This window comes from Lucilia cuprina, chromosome 3, assembly GCF_022045245.1.
Source record: "Lucilia cuprina isolate Lc7/37 chromosome 3, ASM2204524v1, whole genome shotgun sequence".
NCBI lineage: Eukaryota > Metazoa > Arthropoda > Insecta > Diptera > Calliphoridae > Lucilia > Lucilia cuprina.
This window is the reverse complement of record NC_060951.1, coordinates 58,068,692-58,091,604: the sequence shown is the minus strand read 5'-3', so window position 1 is coordinate 58,091,604 and position 22,913 is coordinate 58,068,692. Positions and strand designations below refer to the sequence as shown.

Below are 22,913 nucleotides of genomic sequence, written 5' to 3'. Positions count from 1 at the left end.
AGAGAGAAAAAATTTCATTGCAAGCATTTATTTTTGCTACACGTTCATTTAGTATAATCACAGGCAGGTGTATTAAGTTGCACAGTGCCTTATATGGTTGCATCACACATAACAACACCTTGTTTTTTTCGAATATAGTCAGCAATTTTTATTGCAATTTTCGAATTTATTTATTTTTTTATTTTCTGTTTGATATCCTGTGGTAATTGGGTCATATCGAAAATTGAGGAAAGTATTATTTTTTTTCCTGACATTAAGTTTTTCTTCTTTTTATTTTGTTTGGTTAACTGCGCCTCGTTAGTATTGTTTGATTACGTACGTCATGATTTTAAGTTGGAAGTTGCACACACGTGTTGTAAGTGCAAGTTCAGTGAACATTAATATTTGATTTGTCCAACTGCCTTATTTTTGTATTATTGTTATATTTTCTTTTTTTTCAGAAATGATTTACTATTATAGGTAGTAGAGAATTATTTTTAATAAAGAATGGCAAAGGAAATTATTAATCTTGTTTGGTTTCGACGAACATTTCTTGTAAAAGTGAAGTCAAAAATAAAATATTATTGACAAGAGCACCGAATAATCTGGTACTACGGGTGGCAAGTTGGCCGCAGGACTATGTCCTGGCTGATCAGTTGGTTGAGGTTCTTTTGGGATCCACATAGTGGCTGTGGTTTAAACCCAACTTGTTTAAACTTGTTGCCGAAATCAACAGATACCCCACAGTGGGACTAAGAGTTGGAAATGAGTTGGTATTAATTGTATATGGTACGGGATGAATGTAAGATTCGGCGGGCCTTACCCGTCTACCTAATGAATCTGTCGTATGTTTTTCTCTTATGAATGTGTCGTATGAATGGATTTGTGCTGAGTTGAATGATGATGAATGAATGGTTTCATATACATATGATACCATTGAATTTTCCTTCCTTGTCCAGATATGTTCAGAGAATACTCTGTTCATATCAGAATTACTACAGTGTGTCCCTGTGAGTAAGAACAATGTCTTCGGGTTATTGATAGATCGTACTTCGAACCACCGGTTACATCTCTAGGTGCTGCTGCCGAATCAACAGAGGCCATCCAATGGTCAGAATTAAGATAGCTCGAGTACTCCAGCAAAATACTTGTACAATGTACAAAAATTGCCACCTGAGTTCTTCATTGAAGAATAATGGTATACCGATCTCAAGTCTACACAGTGGATGAAAAAGACCAGCGTGAAATAAGGCCGTCAAGGCAGGTGCTCATGTTAAAACTCTCGACATTCATTCATTCAGAATGTACAGAATATTTTTTTACTGATTTTGCTTACTAAAAGCTCTTTTAAGAGAAATAAAAGTCAATAGAATAGTTCATAGTCAAGAGGCAGTAAAAAATTAAAAAAAATGTACAAGTACCTAGTCAATAGACTAGACTAATTAGTCAATAACTTGTTAATATATATTAATATACACATGAGCCAATAGACTTCATCTAGACCATATACTAGCCAATGGAGTGGGCTATAGATTGGTCAATAAACTAGGCCATAGGCTGGACAATGGACTAGGCCAAAGTAGAGTAGTTCATGGACTTGACAAAAGACTAAATTAATCAATATATTATTATACAATCTAGTTTCAAACTATTCAATAAAAAGTCAAAAATAGAATCAATAGACAATTCAAAGACTATTCAATAAACTATGCCATAGACAAGTTCATAGACTTTGGTTAAATAATTATTATAATCGATTTGTTTAAATAATCTCGATGTAATTTGTAGTTTGTTAAGTTTACTTAATCGAAAGCGATTTATTAGCTTAGTCTGAAAACAAACCAATTTAAGCAAATGTCATTAGACCAAAAATACGAAATAATTACAAAACCAAATAACCAAATTAATTATAACCATAATCCCCTAAACACTTAACAAAGATTTTTTTATTTATTCTACTCAACGAAGGACCACTTTATTAACCTTCATCAGTTTGTAATTTTTGTGTTCATAATAAATAAATATATATGTATAAGTGTTTTTCAATATTTATTTGCTAATAACTATTAAAATGTTTATAAATAACTTTTAATGTTATTTAATGGGTTATTTGTTTATATTTGTACTATAAACTAAATAATAAACATATATTTAAGTAAGTGGTAGATATAAAACAACTTACATATGTACATACGTATCAAGGAGCAAAGGAATTATAACAACCCGGCAGTTCGTTGTAGTTTTTGTTAAAATATAATTTCATCCTGGTTATAGAATGAGTTAGAAAGAGTAAAACTAAATCTAACTTAGATTACAAATGGATAATTAACTTTGCTTTATTCTATTTCAGATCTTTTTAAAGTATAATAAATATATTTAAAGCCTATACTGTCTAGATTACTTAGAGACACTTTGTCCTTGTGTCTGTATTACAAAGAACCTAGACATATAAGAAAATAGTTACTAAAGGGACTTCTTAAATCCTTATTAAACTACTGGGAACAAAATCAAAAACAGTTTTTTTTGTTTGTTTTATGTTTGTATATTTGTTTATAACATTATTATAGTTTCCCCCTCAACCATTAAACACTCAAACATTAACGAAGTGAAATGAAATGTAACGATAATGATAATTGCAATTACAATTACAATAATATAGACGACTTTCATTCTATCTATCTTTTAAACATGTCTGAGAGTATTTGTCTGGCTTGTTGTCTGTCAGTCACAGTATCCGTTTAATCTCTTTTGGTTTGTGTTTGTGTCAATACCACTAGAATAACAATGTATGTAATGACACATACAGTACAAATAATTTGAACAATGTTTTGAAATAAAGTTTTTCTGAAGAAAAAAAAGTGGGCACAAAACCAAAAGGTGGCGTGGCATTCAATAAAGATTTACAAATCTATACTTATATTTAACGCTTATAATGGTGGTTATAAGTATTTTACATTTAGGATAGGATCAATAAGTCACATCGGTGCTATACTCATGAAATGGGGTTTTAGTCCTATTATGACTCTGGAAACGTCCTCCTATTGATATGAGGCTGCACTTATAGCTGAACGTCTCTTTACTTTATGCGAAATGGCAAACATATTTAAGGTATGAGGAGGCGCTTACAGCCGAACGGCTCTTTACTTTAGGTGATTTTGCGATAGGACACGTCATCAATGTATACTGGACACATTGGAGGGTTATACACCGTGACGGTCCTGATATCATACTAAACACAGAATATGTTGGAAACTTCGAAACGTTGATCCCAATAGAATGTCTTGGTCAAGTGGAGAAGAGAGCATATACCAGCAGGAACCCGTTGTTACACGGATGGCTCTAAATTTAAAAAGATAAGATGGGTCTGGGGTGTTATATTAAAGATGCAATAACAAAAATATACAACTGTTTACATAATCATAACACAAGCTTCCAGGCAGAAGTTGGATTTGAAAGAATATGGCGCCCACAGCCCTTAACATATTTACCGACAGTCTGAAGGCAATTGAGGCGATATAAGGTCAATCAAATCTAGGACCATATTGGTTTGAAAGAAAGCTTTAACTGAATACTCTCCAAGAGATAAGCATATGGGCACCAGGCTACTCGTGAGTAGTCTGCAACAAAAGGGCGAATATTATAGCTTTAAAGCGAAAGGAGCTCGAGGAAGTTAACATGCAAAGTCATTCAAAGCAATAAAAGCTGAATTAAAAATTTGGATGAGAAAATCCCATAAGGCCTCTTAGATGCGGTGGGTTGAACCACAAAGATCCTAAGACGAGAAATCTCCTCAAAATGAGCAAGTCTGAAGTTAGAATAATGTTACGTATTTTAAATGGACACACAGGATTAAGTGCACATCTATACAAAATTGGATGTGCGGATTCAGACGAATGTAGGGCATGCGGAGAGGACAGTGAAACTATGCAGCACTTTCTTTGCCAATGTCAGGCAATCGTTGAAGTTAGATGCAAATAATTAGGATTTATCTTTTTATGAAAAGGAGAGCACATCAGGCCCGATAGTGACCTAAGTTTATTTCCTTCCTCTTATCAACTTAACCTATAAGCCTTTTAAGCCATAGAGTACTTTTTATAACTAAGAACTTAATTAAGAAGTAAATTTTTGCACAATTTTTCTTTCCATATTCAAACAACTTACACTGTTTGAGTTAAATTCTCTTGGATAAATAGTAATTTAAGGTCATTTATTGTTATGTTTAACTATCATGATGAAGTGTTTGTTGGCTGTTTGGTTAGTATGTTGGTTGGCAAAAAGCAAAAACAAACGAGAAATGAAGAGCAAGGAAAAAAGTCAGAAAACAAAACAAATATACAATCCTCAATTTCATACAGCTAAAGATAAAAATTAAACAGACAAAGTTATAATACGACAAGCAAGCATGTTTATTTGCCTTCTGTTTGAATAGTGAAAAATAAAAATAGAAAAACTGAAAAGACAGACCGTCAAACAAATAAACTAACAAACAAACAAAAATAATGAAAATTACAACGAAGCCGATGAAAACAATTGGTCTTAAGTCCATAAAAATGTCTGACATTTACAAAAGATGTCTTAATCGTTAACAAAACATGAAAATTTTATAATTTGTTTAAATTCCAAAAGAAAAACTGGCATAGTTGCCTTTTGTCTTAATGTATTTGTTAATGCTTAATATAATTTGCTATTAAAAAAACTATAGTCTAGTTTTAGGTGCCAAAATTTTCTAATACAAGAAAAGAAAAATTTATGCAAATATTGTTGGTTTTATTTAAGCTTTAAAACCCACTGTATATTATTAGTTTGTTTTGAGTAGAAAACTTATACACTCATACATACATACTTACATATTTATTTTTGGACAAGTGCCCACAAGTCATTACAGTCCACACTTAAAACAAGAACAAATGTGTACATTAAAGTGAAACAGTAACAACAATGACGTTGTTTACGCCATTTGTGGAAAATTGTACATACGTGTACAATATACGGGATGCTACTCTTCTAAATATATATGTATGTATGTGTTTTTTTTTGTGTTTTGTTTTTGGCATCTCAAAGTTTATGTAATTGTTGTAGTTGTACTTATATTAAAACATGTATTAGAGGGTTTTCTAAACTACCTCCACCCACCCACTTTTGCCACAGCTTCCCACTATTTTTCTAATTTTTCTTTTATAAACAGACGTTTTTATGGCTACGTTAGTTGTCGGTTGTCTAAATATGTTTGTATGCAAGTGTATGTGTATGTATGTTGTTTGTGTTTTAGCGGTTTTTATAATTTTGTTTCTTCTTTTCTCTTTTATATAAAACAAATTTATTTGTATTTTTTTTTCTTACATTTTCCACATATATTTTTGTATTTATTTATTTTCTTTTTTTTTGAACTAACCAACAAACGAGCGTCTTAATTAAAAGAGAGGAAAACATAATGAAGTCATAGCATGCATTTAAAAAGCGGTTTCATGACGCCAAAAACATGCTTACATATACTTACAAACATATAAACACCAACACTTTTTAAACAACGTATAGTGCTAGACGACTCTCAAAGAAAATTGTATCGAATAAAACAGTACAATACATATTGTATAGAATGTGTAGTTTGATTTGGGTTAACGTAGGGAAAGTTCAAAGTATATTTTAAGGATGAAATGAAAAATTTTATATTTGTGTTGTTTGCAATCAACAGTCAACATTTAAGCTTACTAGGGTCGCCCTGTTTATAAGGAGATAATATTAATTTTCAATCTAAAATTTTAGACGAAATTACGCGTATAAATAAAGTTTTTATGCAGAATTTTAGCGTTTACTTAGGTCATTTAGCAAGGGATCGTTGTATGGGGGCTATGGTCAAATGAAGACCGATCGTTATGAAAATCATTAACAGCAGTATTATTTAGACTTTCATAAAACTAAATTTTGCCAATTTTTGTTGAGATGCTTAACAAGTTCCATACGGGGGATACTGTTGTATGGGGTCTAGGCTAGAAATAATGAACAGATTTTAACCATTGCCTAAATTTCATAAAATTATATGAACATTAGGTCCGGTAACGTACACATAAGGTTTTTATGAACACACAGAAGGACGGACGGACAGACAAACAGAGTATAAATATATAAATCGACTTTGAAAATGATTCTAAATCTACTAGTATATTTTAAGTAGGTGTATGACCATTTTTTTAAGTATTTTAGACATTAGCACAATCACATAATACCCTCTCCTCTATAGTGATAAAGAGTATACAAATTACGATATAAAACTCTACAACACCGTTGTTATGTTGGGCAAATAAATATACCCTACACCATTTTAGTGGGGAGGATATATTGGGTTTGTGCTGATGTTTGTAACATTCAGAAATATTCGTCCTATACCCACCATAAAGCTAAGAATCGTTTTCTGAGTCGATTAAGCTATGTCCGTCCGTCCGCCCATCTGGCTGGCTGTCTGTCCATGTAAACCTTGTGTGCAAGGTACAGGTCGTCATGTTCAAGATAATTGGATGAAATTTGGCGCGCACCCTTTTTTGGACGAAATCGGACCATTATTTCCCCTAGCCCCCATACAATCGTAATCCCCGACTGCTAATATTTATAAGGATAGACCCATATTTTCCCTTACTCTTGAAAAAAAATCTCTGTTTTTTTGCCAAAAAAAAAGGAAAAATATTCCAGAATAAAGTTGAAAAACAAATCATAAGCTTTATTTTTTTTTAAATTTCGATTTTGAACATACTGGCTGGTGTAGGGTATCATATGGTCAGCTATGGTCAACTATGCATTCATACTTGTTTTTTTATTCTTGTGTAGCCCAAAGGATAATGCTTAATTAAGTAGCGAAAGCCGTACGTTCATTCATATACCGATACAATCCTAATATATATGCGAATGTAAATATGTATATGTTTAGTGTTAATAGAAGGGAAAAAAGAAAGAAAAAAGTTAAAAACAAACTTAATTAGAACATGAAAAAATACTGACAACTTTAAGCCTTGCCGTACTAATTAGTTGGAAGCCTTAAGAACTTTTAACAAACTTAATAAAAGTGTTTAAAGGGAATATTATTCATATTACTGATTTAGTAAGTAAATGACGTTTTCAATACTTTTACATACATAAATGGTCAAATATTATTTAATTTCTTTTTTACATAAGTATAAACAGTTAATAATGGATTATAAACGATCCTTTCATACAAGCAATGTGTGCTGTATTAGCATATCAGGTTAATATTATCAGCATTATTTATAATATAACAATATTATTTTGTTCTAACAATGTCCTAGTACAGAAGGAAATAAAAACTACATCAATATTAAAGATGTAATATCTTCCAAATGATATCAGTAATTCCTTTAACTTTTTGCCAAATTAAATCTCTTACTTTAAGAAAAAATTTATTCATTAAAACACCCAATTAATTTATTTACACTATTCGAACCATGAATTTCAGCACTTAATTAAAAATGCAAAAAGTACATAATTTTAATAGTTTCCCAGGAAAAACCTACACTAACAAAACACAAAAATAAAACAGCTATTAAAAAATATATTTTTTTTACTTTTTCATTAGTATTTTAACTCATTATTTTAACACGTTGATAACGTTGGAGGCAAATACCTCTATTCAAACATACAAATAGAGAGTTAAATAAGTAATTGCACTTTTACTTATTAAGATGTTGTTGAGTAATTTAAGCGTCTGTGAGAATACGAACCAGGGACTTGGGTTTGTTAGTCAAATATTCAACTCACTACACCGCTACTTAGCCTTTATAGTGGGCGTCGGATAATGGTTTTTAAATAGTTTTAAATAAAGTAATTACTAGAGCACTTCTAAGTAATTTAAACAGTAAGTAGTTGACAGAGAAAAGTATATTATTTAAATACGTAGTTTTGCTGGGATTACAAATACAAGTATACAAACTTATTATATAAAGGGTATAAAGTTCGTAATAAAAGATCAATATTAATTTCCGTTAACAAAGAACCAAAAATTAAAACCAATTTACATTCAAATTGAATTAAATAAATAAAAAGTGTAATTGGCAAAAAGTAAATACAAAATTAAAATTGTATCCTGATGATAAAAATGTTGGAAATTGAAATTAAACAGAAATATTGCTAAAATATCTGTGATAACTATTTGTATATGTTAATGTGTTTATATAAACCCGTCAGTTTTTAGACCTGCAATTTTTGACTTGTGTTCATTATCGTGTTACATACATAAATCATCTTTATAAATTACATTAGCATCGTGTTTCTTAATTTACATCCTCCATTGAAGTTGCAAGTTTTTGATAAGAACTGAGGAGTATTTTGAAATTATTGTAATACCACGTATGCCAAAGGATTGTTTCAAACCTGTAAACTAAAACTTTTACTTGAACAAATGTGATAAATAAATTTTCGCCTTATTAAAACAAGTAAGAAATTATAGTTTGGACCGGACTATGAACCATGAACAGATCAGTCTGACTATAGAATAGTCTATGATCTGAAGTCCATACTAAGAATGGTCTCGACTATGGACATGACCATGGACTAGTCAATAGTCAAGACCATAGACTTGTCTATAGTCAAGACCATAGTCTAGTCTATAGACAAAACCATAGACTAGTCTATAGACAAGACCATAGACTAGTCTATAGTCAAGACCATAGACTAGTCTATAGTCAAGACCATAGACTAGTCTATAGTAAAGACTATAGACTTGTCTATAGTCAAGACTATAGACTAATCTATAGTCAAGACTATAGACTAATCTATAGTCAAGACCATAGACTTGTCTATAGTAAAGACTATAGACTAATCTATAGTCAAGACTATAAACTAGTCTATAGTAAAGACTATAGACTAATCTATAGTCAAGACCATAGACTATTCTATAGTCAAGACCATAGACTAGTCTATAGTCAAGACCATAGACTAGTCTATTATCAAGACCATAAACTAGTCTATAGTCAAGACCAAAGACTAGTCTATAGTCAAGACCATTGACTAGTCTATAGTCAAGACCATAGACTAGTCTATAGTCAAGACCATAGACTAGTCTATAGTCAAGACCATAGATTAGTCTATAGTCAAGACCATAGACTAGTCTATAGTCAAGACCATAGACTAGTCTGTAGTCAAGACCATAAACTAGTCTATAGTCAAGACCATAGACTAGTCTATTATCAAGACCATAGACTAGTCTATAGTCAAGACCATAGGCTAGTCTATAGTCAAGATCATACACTAGTCTATAGTCAAGATCATACACTAGTCTATAGTCAAGACCATAATATTAAGTTTAGAGTAGTGGACTTTGTTCATACAATAACCATTGGATTGTCAAATTGTGTGCGGCTATCTTATCCACATAAATTTACTTCAAACTGTACCAAATCTACTTTATAAATGTTCTATCATCCCACTGAATAAAAAATTAAATATAATAATATTCAAATTTTTACTTTTTGTTTATCCTAAAATCTAATAACATAAAAACTGCTCAAATAGATATTTTTAATAAATTTATTTCAAATATTCAAAAAAAATAATCAAATCCCTAGAAACCTTAATTGTAAATAAATTTATATATTCTCTTGAATTATAAACATATTCAAAAATATTCATATTACAGGCACATACAACAATCATCATGGTCCACATGATTATTATATTTGATTATAACTAATATTGTTTTCATTACGTAAATTACAAAAAAATCTGATTCATCTCTGGAGAGTTTTTCACTCGTTAAATAAATTTGTTTGAATAAGAATTCTAAATAATATATACAACAACAAACAAACTCAAAAAAAAAAAACGAAACAATTCCATTTGGGAACATGTAACAAAATGAAAAAGAATTCAATATTTTTGTTAAAGAAATGAAAATAAAAACAAAAATAAAATACATTTTGTGGTAAAATTTTTCTTGTTTTTTTAAATTACTCGTACTAAAAATATGCTGCACTAAAATAAATATCAACAGAAATAGAAACGAGTAAAAATAAAATAAAAAATATATTAAACATTTCAAATGACTGGAAATTTTGAAAATTCAACAAAAATATGCTGTTGCAAACATACACAAATCTGTAAATACGTACATTCATACATACATATTTATATGAATGTACGTTTCTTTTTTTCTACATATCGTATAAAAGTATTTTCGACATGTATTAAAATATAGATATATTTGGTATAAATACAGTTAAAACAAAAAAAAAGGAATATAAGTAACCAAAATACAACAATCACCCCCTAGATAATTCTCCACCCAAAAATATGCACACTTGGGGCTAGAAACATAGTTGAGCCGATATTTTTTATTTCAAAGTATTAGAATAGCTGATTTAAGAGTTCTATAGTGGAAACGAAAAGTCGACTTTTCGATTTTATACATTTAGGTAAAAGTCGACTTTTCGACTTTCTGACTTTTTTCGACTATTTTCAACTTTTTTGACCATTTTCGACTTTTTCTAACTATTTTCGATTTTTTGTCTATTTTCGACTTTTTCCGACTTTTTGACTATTTTTGACTTTTTTAGACTTTTTTCGATATTTTAGATTTTTCTGATTTTTCCGACTATTTTCGACTTTTTTAGACTTTTAGACTTTTATTTCTAAACGATAGTCGAGTTATCGACTTTTTTGGAACAAAATAGTCGACTTCGACTTTTATCGACAAAAAGTCGATGGTTCGATTATTCGAAAGTTGGTTTATAGAACCCTAATTTAAACTTAATGTACAGTGCAGTTAAAACTCCAAGGAGAGAGTTTTAAAAGGGCTCATACAAAAAACTGATGAAACCAAAACCAATTTGTTGTTACTGAAGCGTATATAATCAAAATCGTTACCTATTTTTCTTTGCACATATGTTTACTGGATAGAAATGAAATGTAATGAAAAAAGTATTAAACCCTTTACGAAATGAAAAACATGTATCCGGAGGTTTTTGTCGGAGGTATTTGGGGGAAAAAATACCAAATAAAAAAGAAATTTCAACCGCCTAAAGATACACATAGATTTGTATCTGTTGTTATATGTATGCATCATTTTGTGTGAACATGTATGAGTTTGCTGCAATATACAAACGTATTAGTACGTGTTGTATGTGTTTTGTAGAAATGTGAATATATTTCACATTTATTTTGCATGTGACACTTACCAACAAGACCAACAATAATAACAAGATAGTATTCCACATGTATTTGCATATAAACAAAAAAAGGATGGTCACACCTTAAAAAGAATACGAAATGCTAATACACGAACCATCATATTCACTATATTCCCTAAGGTCTACAGGTACGTTAACAAATTTTTAAGTTGAATGAGTTTGCCACATGACACTTTGTCATTTTTGAGTATGTCGTGTTAAAAACGAACTGGAACTTTTTGTCTACACCCTTTGCCCACCAATGCACTTGCATTTATATATCTGTAAATACTTTTATTCGTTTTATGTTTAGTTTATGTTCAGTATTCACAAAACAACACCCTCAAATTTAGACTTAAAAATACATTTTTGGAGATTTTAGTATATGAGATGTCACATTCGGTATTTACCAGTCATTGGCTTTATACTAAAATTCATATTTTACAGTTTTCTTTGCTTTATGTTTCAGTTCAATTAAATGCTAAATTGATATTAGTTGACAGTTAAAATATATATTTTTTCAGAGAAATTTTTAGACAAACAGTTTTTAATCGGTAAAATACTAGTAGGGAGTTAAAAAAATTAACATTCTAGGATTTCATTCACTGTTTTGGCATTAGCGTCTAATTAATATGTATTGCTTAATTGGATATAATAATAATTGGAAAAAAATTCTCCAAATTCTAAAATAGAAAAAAAACTGAAAAAGAACTAGAACTGAACTAGAACTGAACTAGAACTGAACTAGAACTGAACTAGAACTGAACTAGAACTGAACTAGAACTGAACTAGAACTGAACTAGAACTGAACTAGAACTGAACTAGAACTGAACTAGAACTGAACTAGAACTGAACTTGAACTGAACTAGAACTGAACTAGAACTGAACTAGAACTGAACTAGAACTGAACTAGAACTGAACTAGAACTGAACTAGAACTGAACTAGAACTGAACTAGAACTGAACTAGAACTGAACTAGAACTGAACTAGAACTGAACTAGAACTGAACTAGAACTGAACTAGAACTGAACTAGAACTGAACTAGAACTGAACTAGAACTGAACTAGAACTGAACTAGAACTGAACTAGAACTGAACTAGAACTGAACTAGAACTGAACTAGAACTGAACTAGAACTGAACTAGAACTGAACTAGAACTGAACTAGAACTGAACTAGAACTGAACTAGAACTGAACTAGAACTGAACTAGAACTGAACTAGAACTGAACTAGAACTGAACTAGAACTGAACTAGAACTGAACTAGAACTGAACTAGAACTGAACTAGAACTGAACTAAAACTGAACTAGAACTGAACTAGAACTGAACTAGAACTGAACTAGAACTGAACTAGAACTGATCTACAACTGAACTAGAACTGAACTAGAACTGAACTAGAACTGAACTAAAACTGAACTAAAACTGAACTAGAACTGAACTAGAACTGAACTAGAACTGAACTAGAACTGAACTAGAACTGAACTAGAACTGAACTAGAACTGAACTAAAATAATTAAAATTTGCTAAAATTAAATAAAGTATTACGAAAGGTTTTCGAACTATCGTTAAATAGAAGAGGAGTTTATTAAAAAATATTTCGTATTATACACGAAATTTTTGTAAATATTATGTAAAAAGTAGTAATTTTCGTAAAATTGAGCATTGATTATTTTCAGTGTATGAAAATCATCATAAGTGTGTGTCTAATTCGTTGTCTTATAAAGAATAATAAAAGATCTTTTTAACTTACCTCACATCTGGATGTGCATCTAACATCGCTCTCATTAATGTGGTCCCCGATCTTGGGACACCACCAATAAAAATTAATGGCATCTCTCTATTATATGAATAAACTTTTTGATTGTCTCCTTCAACATATTTCTGTAAATAAATGAGTTTGTAATTTATTTCATTTTTTTCGACAAGAGAGTGAGTGTTTATAATAAATATAAAATAAATTGAGCTAATAGAATGGTTATTTAGGAAAGTATAAAAATAAACTAGCGAACAAATGACAAACTAAGATAAATTTTTTAACAGCAACAAATGGATATACAGCGAACAATACAAGTAGTAGCTGAGTGTCATCAGCTGCAAAATGAAGTGTTTTCTTTATGTAGAAAAAAAGAAAGACTCACTCTTAAAATATATACCCATAACACACTTTCAATGGGGAATTCAAAAAAGCACAAGGAAAAAACGAGACCAAGACTGACACTTTTCTTATTGGTCTTTAGAGTATTCCCTGGACACACAATGAACATAATTCAAACAGAAAAGTAGTTGGTTGTTAAAAAGGGGAAAAAAGGAAACAAATAGGGAATTTATATTTTAAAAGTGTTGGTATTATTTTAAAGTTACATATAATAAAGGTAAAAATACAACAACTATATATAACTATATGTACTACACAAATAATTCCCAATTTAAGCAAGATAACAGAAGAATAAACAATCTGATTTAACACTAGAGTTAAAACGAATCTGCTGCTATCACTCCAACTGCTTACAAACATATATTTCACTTCATTCATTCAGCCAACTGCTTTTAGTAGCTGAGCAGCATATTAAGTGAAAAAAAACTGAAACCTTAACACAAACTAAAGGCAGTTGAATAATAGAAGAGGGAGAAAAAAAGTGAAATTGAATTAATGTTTGCTAAAGAGTTATTTTTATCTCAATTCTGTTTTTTTCTTTTTTATCCCTTTTTTAGAAAGTTAAATTATTTAAAAGAAGAGAAGAAAAAACTACTATGGATCTTTAGTCTACAAAAAAAAAATCTACAAACACTCAGTCGCACACTTACAATACATATACATTTATACTTCCACCGGAACTTAAACTCTTGAAAGTATTAAGGTGCACACAATAATCCAACTAAAAGAAGAAAAAAATAAGGGAAATGAAAAGAAAAAATTTAAAGTAAAAAACAACAGTACTAAACTAGAAAAAAGCTTCTCAAGTGTGCTGTAGTGTGCAACAAATTGAATCTCAGTACTACCATCAAAACATTACAGGACTCCTCTTTTATTTTATTTTTGGTTCAGGGTTTTACTACCACTTTCACAGTGTAAGAATATTAGTGTTCCAGACCTACAAAGGAATCATGTCATTGTAAAAGATTTTGAAACTAACTAATTAACTTACCAACTAACTAACGAACTAACTAACTAACTAACTAACCAACTAATTAACCAACTAACTAACCAAGTAACTTACTAATTAACCAACTAACTGTTAGGACAACATAACTAACTAACTAACTAATTGATTAACTAACTAACTAACTAACTAATTAACTAACTTACTAAGTAACTAACTAACTAATTAGTTAACTAATTAACTAACTAACCAACCAACTAACTAACCGTTAGGACAATATAACAATTAAATCCCACAAGGACCCAGAATCTTGAATTTCTCAAGTGTCTCATGCGTTAAGGAAAAAATGTCTTAGCGGAATGTGGGAACACATTTTAGCAATTTAAATTATAAAGTGCATTAAAAGAATTCACTCTTTTAATTATAGAAAACTCTATATATCTAATTTTTTCTCCCTTAATTTTTTGTTTCTTTGTCACATTTACAACAATATATGTGTTTTAACGCTCTTTTTCTAGCAAAATTTATTTTGTTTTTCTATTTTGCTTTAAACAATGTTTGTACTTGACTTGATTTGGCCAAAAGAAAGAAATGGTTAGATTTTAAAGAGTTAAGAAGAATGCTATATACATACACATACGTATGTATGTAAGAAGCTATAAAGATGTTGAATATGTTATATTTTTATTTATATTGTGAACTACTACTTATAAGCACCTTTAATGTAACACACATTACTTTTTTTCTCCAGAATTCTATTTGATTGTAAATAAGAAAAAAAAAAACGTTAATATAAAGCAGTATTTTGTTATAAAAGGAATCAACGCTCGCACACATCCATTTATACATCGACATATATAAAAAAAAAAACTATAACATTTACCATTACAACGAGATCAAAGTAAAAAAGTAATACAATACATTTAAACATACTTTTGTAGCATAATGATGAAAATCACAGAGCATATTGAGGTCACACTTTTTTTACAAAAAAAAAAAAAAGTCATGAAAGGTAACCTTACATGATCTTCTAACTTGACGTCTATTAAACGCATACTCATGTTAAAAAGGATTTTTTCATCTCCCTTCTCATTTTTTTGGGTTTATTTTATTATTTCTTTTTTGTGTCAAATTGAGGGTATAACAACTACATCAACAACAACAATAATAATAAAAAGCAAGTGGAAGTGGCAGAAGTAGCTGCAACATGTTATAAACATACATGTATGAGTTAGTGAATGAATGAATGTTGCATGAGTATGTGCATTTTTACTGCAGTTGAAAGTCAAACAATAAATGTTAAGGGATATGCACTTATATGAAGAAAAAGTTTACAACAAAAAATATGTATATAATAGTCCCAAATGGAAAAACTTTAAATTTAGAAATACATATTGTTAAGAAGATAAAGGATTGAAGAAAAAGAAAATATTTAGAAGATCAAAGGTTACTATCTTAAGTTTCCTGGAAAACCTAATTTTAAAAGTAATAATAAGTTAAAAAACTTAACTTTACAATAGCAATTTAATGCATTATTTTAACAAGTCATTGAAGGCAAGTATTCCCACAATGGTTTATAAATCGAAAAAAAGTACTTGCAATTTCGCTTACAAAGAAGTTGATAAGTAAGTTGTTTTGTTTTTTTTTCATAAAAAAGACTAGACTATAGACTAGACTATAGACTAGACTATAGACTAGACTATAGACTAGACTATAGACTAGACTATAGACTAGACTATAGACTAGACTATAGACTAGACTATAGACTAGACTATAGACTAGACTATAGACTAGACTATAGACTAGACTATAGACTAGACTATAGACTAGACTATAGACTAGACTATAGACTAGACTATAGACTAGACTATAGACTAGACTATAGACTAGACTATAGACTTGAACTACTTATTAAAAGTTTATAGGTTAGAAAAAGTACCATTAATGCCGCAGGAGTTTTTCCGATATCAAAAAGTACTTTAAAACAGTACTTAAGCACTAAATTACCCATGCCTGGTAGGTATATAGGTATTAATTTTGGTTGTTACAAACATTTCATTTATACACTTTTTACATTTACACACTTACCTCATCTCCTCTTACCATCATAGCTTGACCAGCCGCAGAAGCTGCAGGTGATGATTCGTCTCTGAAGAAACACATTGGACGCAATTCCGTAAATTTAAATAAAAACATTGTGACAACAACAATAGCAAACATGACCCAAAGGGTGGTCTTTTTATTGCGATAAGGCAGACGCATGATGATTATTTTCAATTCAATGCGGGGTTTTAGGTTAGATTTTTTTTGTATAATTTTTAGTTATGTATTAGAGTAGTTTTTTTTTTTGTTGGCGTAGGTTTGTTTTTATGAAATTTTAATTAAAATTTAGAATAGAATTTATAAACGTACATACACATTCAAAAAATTGTTTCCAATAATAAACTAAAATTTATGTGAAAGAGAATACTAGCTTTAAACTAAAAGCTGCTACATTTAATGAATTTTCTACTAAAAACATATAAAATACATACAAAGTTATGTATGTTTAGATGTATGTAGGTATTTATGTATAACTAAATGTATTTTGTTGCTACATGCCACCACATTTAATTTATTATTGTTTGTCTTTTTTATTATTGTTATTATTTTTGGTGGCAATATTGAAAATAAACTTAGTCTTCATTAATTTTCTTGGTTTATTTGTTTTATTTTATGGTTATTTTCTACTTTTTGTGAGTTTTTGTCAATTTTGTTTCTTAAGCTTTTATTTTTTAATAGTTGTAGGTTGGTTTCCTTTTCCTTTTATATGCCACTTATTATAATAGTCTTGTTATTTTTATATATTTTTGTGCTAAATCAGTGATTTTTTGTCGGAGTTTTGGTAGGGATAAGTAAGGACTCTCTACTACAGCCATAGAATTTCACATATGGTTTTGTTTTTGTATTGTCTTTCTAGCCAGTGACTATGACGACGATGACAACAACGACAATGCTGTTGATGATGAGTATGGTGATGATGACGGGGATTTTGTTATTAGTGCCATGATGATTTTATTATACTTTAGTTGCAGAAAAATACATATTATTAACAAAAATAATACATTATTTTGTTGTTGGCATGGACAAGATGTTAAAGTAGTATAGCAGCTTCTCCCGCTCTTTTGCTTTTATGAGGGTTTTGTTTTGGTTGTTGTTAATTTGTAACAGGATCCTTAAAGGCAAATAAACACACAAAAAACAAGGTGATTTTTTTTCCTTTCTTGTCACTGCTTCAGCTTTTTTGTTGCTGAAATTTGGCTCTGTTGTCGTTGGTATATTTTTTGGTGATTATTTTAATAATGATGAAGGCGATGACTTTGTTGTGGTATTATTTGTTCCTTTACCAAAAAACTTTATGTCAGTTTGGCTGTCACTTTTTTATTTTTTTTTTTTTGCTTTTTAGCCTTGTTATCAAATTTTTGTGTTTTAAAACAAGTAAAAAGGGTTTTCTAGTTACAACAACTTTTTTATATTCCACTCATAAATTCCACTGAGTTTTATTTTCTTTTTTTGTTTTTTTATGTTTTTTGTCCTGTAAGTGCTAGTGTAGTAGTCCTTGAGCTATGCTTTCCTTATTTGTTATGTGTTGCTGGTGAAAACTGCAAAATATTCTAAAGAATAAACAAAAAGTTATATTAGAAATAGAAAGACAAAATAAATTAAATAAAAAAGGAATTTTATTAATTTTGGGTTGCCGGATATTAAAGTCATTTATATTTTGAATATATAATTGAAAATTGATATTGTTTTTAATACATAATTGTTTCAATCCAACTCTTTACTGATTATTTAAAGTGTTTATAGAAGCTTCTAGTTTTGCCAATATTTCCCCACCATTTTTCGTTAAACCATATCACAGAAACCGTTAAAATTAGTTTTTTTGTCAAAACCATTTTAAAACTTGAATCTAGACTAGACTATGGACTAGATTATAGGCTAGACTATTGACTAGACCATAGACTAGACTATAGACTAAACTATAGACTATAGACTAGACTATAGACTAGACCATAGACTAGACTATAGACTAAACTATAGACTATAGACTAGACTATAGACTAGACTATAGACTAGACTATAGACTAGACTATAGACTAGACTATAGACTAGACTATAGACTAGACTATAGACTAGACTATAGACTAGACTGTAGACTATACTATAGACTAGACTATAGACTAGCCTATAGACTAGACTATATATTAGACTATAGATTAGACTATAGACTAGACCATAGACTAGACTATAGACTAGAACAGTCTATAGACTAGATTATAGACTAGACTATAAACTAGGCTATAGACTAGACTAAAGACTAGACTATGGACTTGACTATGGACTAGACTATAGACTAGACTATAGACTTGACTATAGTCTAGACTATACACTAGACTATAGGTTTGACTATATACTAGACTATAGACTTGACTATATACTACACTTTCTGTAAAAAACATAAGTGATTTTCCTTAAACAGATGTCAAAACTTTTCAAAAAAAAAAAACATTTAAATATTTATAAGTACTAAATAGGATTTAAGGATTCAATTTACAAAAATCCAATTTCAGAATAATTTACAGCTATAATATCCCCAAAAGCATAAAATAAACGTAAATCTTTTTGTAAACTTTTCTCTTTAAGAAAGATCGTTAAAATGTTTAAGAACTTTGACAAAAAACTGTCATTATTCTTTTTCCAAACTACAAAAGTGATTTGAAAAAGAAATATTGTCCTTTTCTTTGAAAATAAAATTATTGTTAAAGTTCATTGAAACGAATTTAACAGTAGTAAACAAGACTATTGATTTCACATTAGTTGCCATGGATAAATAAATGTGTTTTTAGTGATAATACGACTACTGCGAATATACAACTTCATACATAAACAAGACACATACGAATAATGTAAAATTCTACAGCCAAACGTCCATTTATTTATATATAATACGATTTCAACCTTCTAAACAAATAATATAAACAAACCTTATGGTTAAATGTGGTAGATTTAATATCCCATTAGTTTTGAAAGTGGGTAATGTCTACCTTATAAAATATTACTCTAGTATAAGTACTTTTCTATGAGTAGTCTAAAGAGGGGTTAATTATCTCTTTAGTGTGCCCAAGTAATCTAAAATGTAGTCACTTATTTTGTTATGTTTAAGTTTAACTGTCTTCTTTGGCTGTCCTTCTCCCGATATATTAGCATAAATCACTACACATTTTCTAACACTGCTGGAACATCTTGAATCTATATAAGTATATCGTCTTTGAACATGATGTATGTATTAGTGAATGAATAAGTATATGTAATTTATGTACGATTGTTAACAGACGTACATAAAATAAAACAGCCAAATAAAAATGTGATGGCTAAAATGTCGATTAAGTTTTACCAAGTTAACACATAATAAATGTTTTCTCTTACACGTCTAAACACGAAAACGTCTACCATCATTACGATACGAAATTATTCAAATAAGCTTATTTTCTTTGGCTTAATCGAAACCTGTTTATCAATTTAAGACATTGTAATAGCAATCAATTTCTATATAATATATATATTCAATTAGAACAATAATTGAGTTATATTAATGAGGAGAAGGAGAAAGGAAGCACTACAAAAGAATAATGATGAGATAAATAAGTTAATGTTTCTTTGGATTTTCTACTGATCCATGGAAAATTTAACGGAACTTGCCCGATATCGATAATTTCCATAGAAAACTTAACGGAATGTCATTTTCATAATTACCTAGTGAAATATTTTTAAATTTTCGTAATGAATATCGTAGGTAATGTAGTTATTTCATACATTACTTGGTAATGAGTGGTCATTTGTCTACAGCGTATCTTTTGAGAAATTGGTAATTGGTTTTAACCCTAGTTGATATTAGAAATTATTTAAAGAAATATTATTTTAACATTTGTGTAAACCATTTCCAATAGAATGATAAATAACTTGTTAATAGAACACTGAGATAATAAATTACTGTATGTTTTAAATCCAGAAAAATTTATAACCAGTTATTTTTTTCTAATCGTCCAACAAAAATAAGTAGTTATTCACACAAAAAGTAAGTACTCACACTTTGATCCGATATTACTTGTCTATTTACTGGTTAAGTAAAAATTTTGCTGTGTAATTTAACAAATGTTAAAATTTTTTAAAGAAAACTTAATGGATTTCAACATTTTCCAAAGAAAACTTTATGATTGACAAGTTTTTCAATAGAAAACTCAACGGATGTCATAATTATCGTAAGAAGAATTGAAAGATTCCAAAGTTTATCATAAAAAACTTTGCAAGTGACAGCATTCTTCAACTTGACTTATATTAACGTTTACTATAGAAAACTTCACAGAAATTAACATTTTTCATAGTAAATGAATAGATCGTAGTGTTTTTATACCCTACACCACTATAGTGGGAGGGTATTATACGTTTGTGGTTATGTTTGTAACACACAAAAATATTGGTTATATACCCACCTTAAAGTATATTAAACGATTCAGAATCATGTATGTAGTCTGTCTGTCTGTCCATGTAATCCTTGTGAGCAAGGTACAGAGCGCAACATTCAAGATAATTTGATGAAACATGAAACAAGCTTGTTTTATGGCACAGGGACGAAGCCTATTGAAAATGGTTGCATTCGGTCCATTATTTCACCTAGCCCCCATACAGCCGTACTTCCCGATTTGGGATTTTTATACCATAATTATGTCAAATATACTATTATCTATCTATCTAAAAATTGGCACAAATAAGTTTTATATAAGTATAAATGACAATGCAGATTTTCGTAATGATCAGCCCTTATTTGACCCTAGCCCCCATACAAACCACCCCTTCAAAAAATGTCTTAAACGTCTAAAATTGACTTGTAACCATTTGTATCACAATGAAACTCAAAAAAAACTAACTTTATTTAAAAATATATCATTTTCCCAAATTAAATGAAGATCTGCCCATGTTTAACCTATATACTCCTATATAAAGCCTCATTTACAAAATTTTGTTTTTTATCAATAAATTGCAGTTCTTAATAGAAATAAATTTTCGCACAGTTGTATTTTAAAAGGATTTTAAAAAATAGCAATCTTCCTAATAAGCAAAATTTAAAATTTTAATCCTGTAAACTGCTCTTTTTACACTCATGATTGATGTCAAATTGTTCAAAATTATTATTTATAACAAAATTGTATGTTTTAGTCAAATGTTTAAATACATTTTATTTCTAAATTTTCTTAATTAAAACGAAAATATTTTTGGTAAAATACCATTTTCAGCACAAATTAGCAAAACTGTGCTCTTTTGCAAATTAAACCAGAAATGTAAAAATTCAATGAAATTTAAGTAAATATGATATAAAATTTAAATAAATATGTTTTTAGCATTTAGTATCATAGGTATTCTATGCAATAATTTGTAAAACATACTATCAATATCAACAATATTATCAACATTAATACGATATAATATGTGTTGGTTAACCAAATATAATGAATAAAATTTTACTTTCATACACATGTATGTGTATGAAATGCAAATAATGGAAAATTTTAGAAATGACCAGAGAGAAATTCAAAGTTTAGAGGTATGAACATAGAATACTAGGAGTAGACAATAATTTTGCTAAATATTAAATTGGAAGTTTATGTTAAATAGTTTGAAATTGTTTTTCCCTCAAAGGAATTTAAAGTATTTATATTTAAATAAATATTCAATAAACATATTTGCCATAAAACTCTACCTTTCTAACTTAATATAATATTCATTTAATGTTAGTACGAGGGTCAAATAAAGTTTTAAAATCCAATAGAATAATATCCTTTTAAATGAGTTGATTGTAGATATAATAACAAATAAACACACAGTGTCATAAAACCCTGCAGTTTTACATGGAAAACATCCTATTACTTTCAAAGTAAATATATTTCTCATATATTTTCTTTTCCCTAATTTATATAGTTTTCAAATTATTTAAAACTTAGAAAGAAGACATTCGAAACTCCAACTAATCCATTGCAAAAAGTAAATTTACAATCTGTGAATGATAAATAATCTGGCCTAATCCCTGCCATCTACATGGTAAATTTAAAATAATCATTATAATGGGTGGGTGTCAGATTGCATGTGAGTAAATGTATGTGAAAGTATGTGTGAGTGTGTTTGTGAGGGAGAGTAAAAGTTTGTGTTTGTTTTTAAGAATGATTGGTAAAATGGGTAAATATTTGTTCAGAGATTTAAACATTCGGGTCAAAGATCCCATACGTGGTTTTTAGTTTCATGCTTCACTTGTCATATTGGGCGAATAACCAAACCAAAAGATAGATAACAAATAATAACAACACCAACAAGAACTCAACTCATAAAAATACACAACAACAATAATAATTTCATTCGAACATTTTATTTATTGTCAAGAATACTTTGCCATTTGGAATGCCACATCTGGATGAACGTAGTAATAGCTTTAGTCCAGGAATGTACGAGGCAGCTGAGGAAAATATCCAAGATAGATAGATAGATAGATAGATAGATAGATAAGTAGATATATAGATAGATAGATAGATAGATAGATAGATAGATAGATAGATAGATAGATAGATAGATAGATAGAT

General features: G+C 29.3%; 2 protein-coding genes across 3 annotated transcripts in view; both read right to left on the bottom strand.

Moving 5' to 3' along the window:
* The window catches only part of LOC111678110 (protein-tyrosine sulfotransferase), a 66,709-nt gene extending 49,841 nt beyond the window's left edge, over positions 1-16,868 (bottom strand). For both annotated transcript variants that reach the window (XR_002762580.2, XM_023439365.2), the window contains exons 1-2: positions 16,336-16,868; positions 12,897-13,027 (exon numbers count right to left, since the gene is read on the bottom strand). Coding sequence is in view for 1 of the 2 variants with exons in the window: in XM_023439365.2 (XP_023295133.2) it covers positions 12,897-13,027; positions 16,336-16,509 (305 nt within the window). In the remaining variant the exon portion in view is untranslated. The remainder of the gene's footprint in view (positions 1-12,896; positions 13,028-16,335) is intronic.
* Positions 16,869-17,083: 215 nt separating this feature from the next.
* The window catches only part of LOC111678112, an 8,662-nt gene continuing 2,832 nt past the window's right edge, over positions 17,084-22,913 (bottom strand). The window contains exon 2 of the mRNA XM_046947175.1: positions 17,084-17,900. The gene's annotated coding sequence lies outside the window, so the exon portion shown is untranslated. The remainder of the gene's footprint in view (positions 17,901-22,913) is intronic.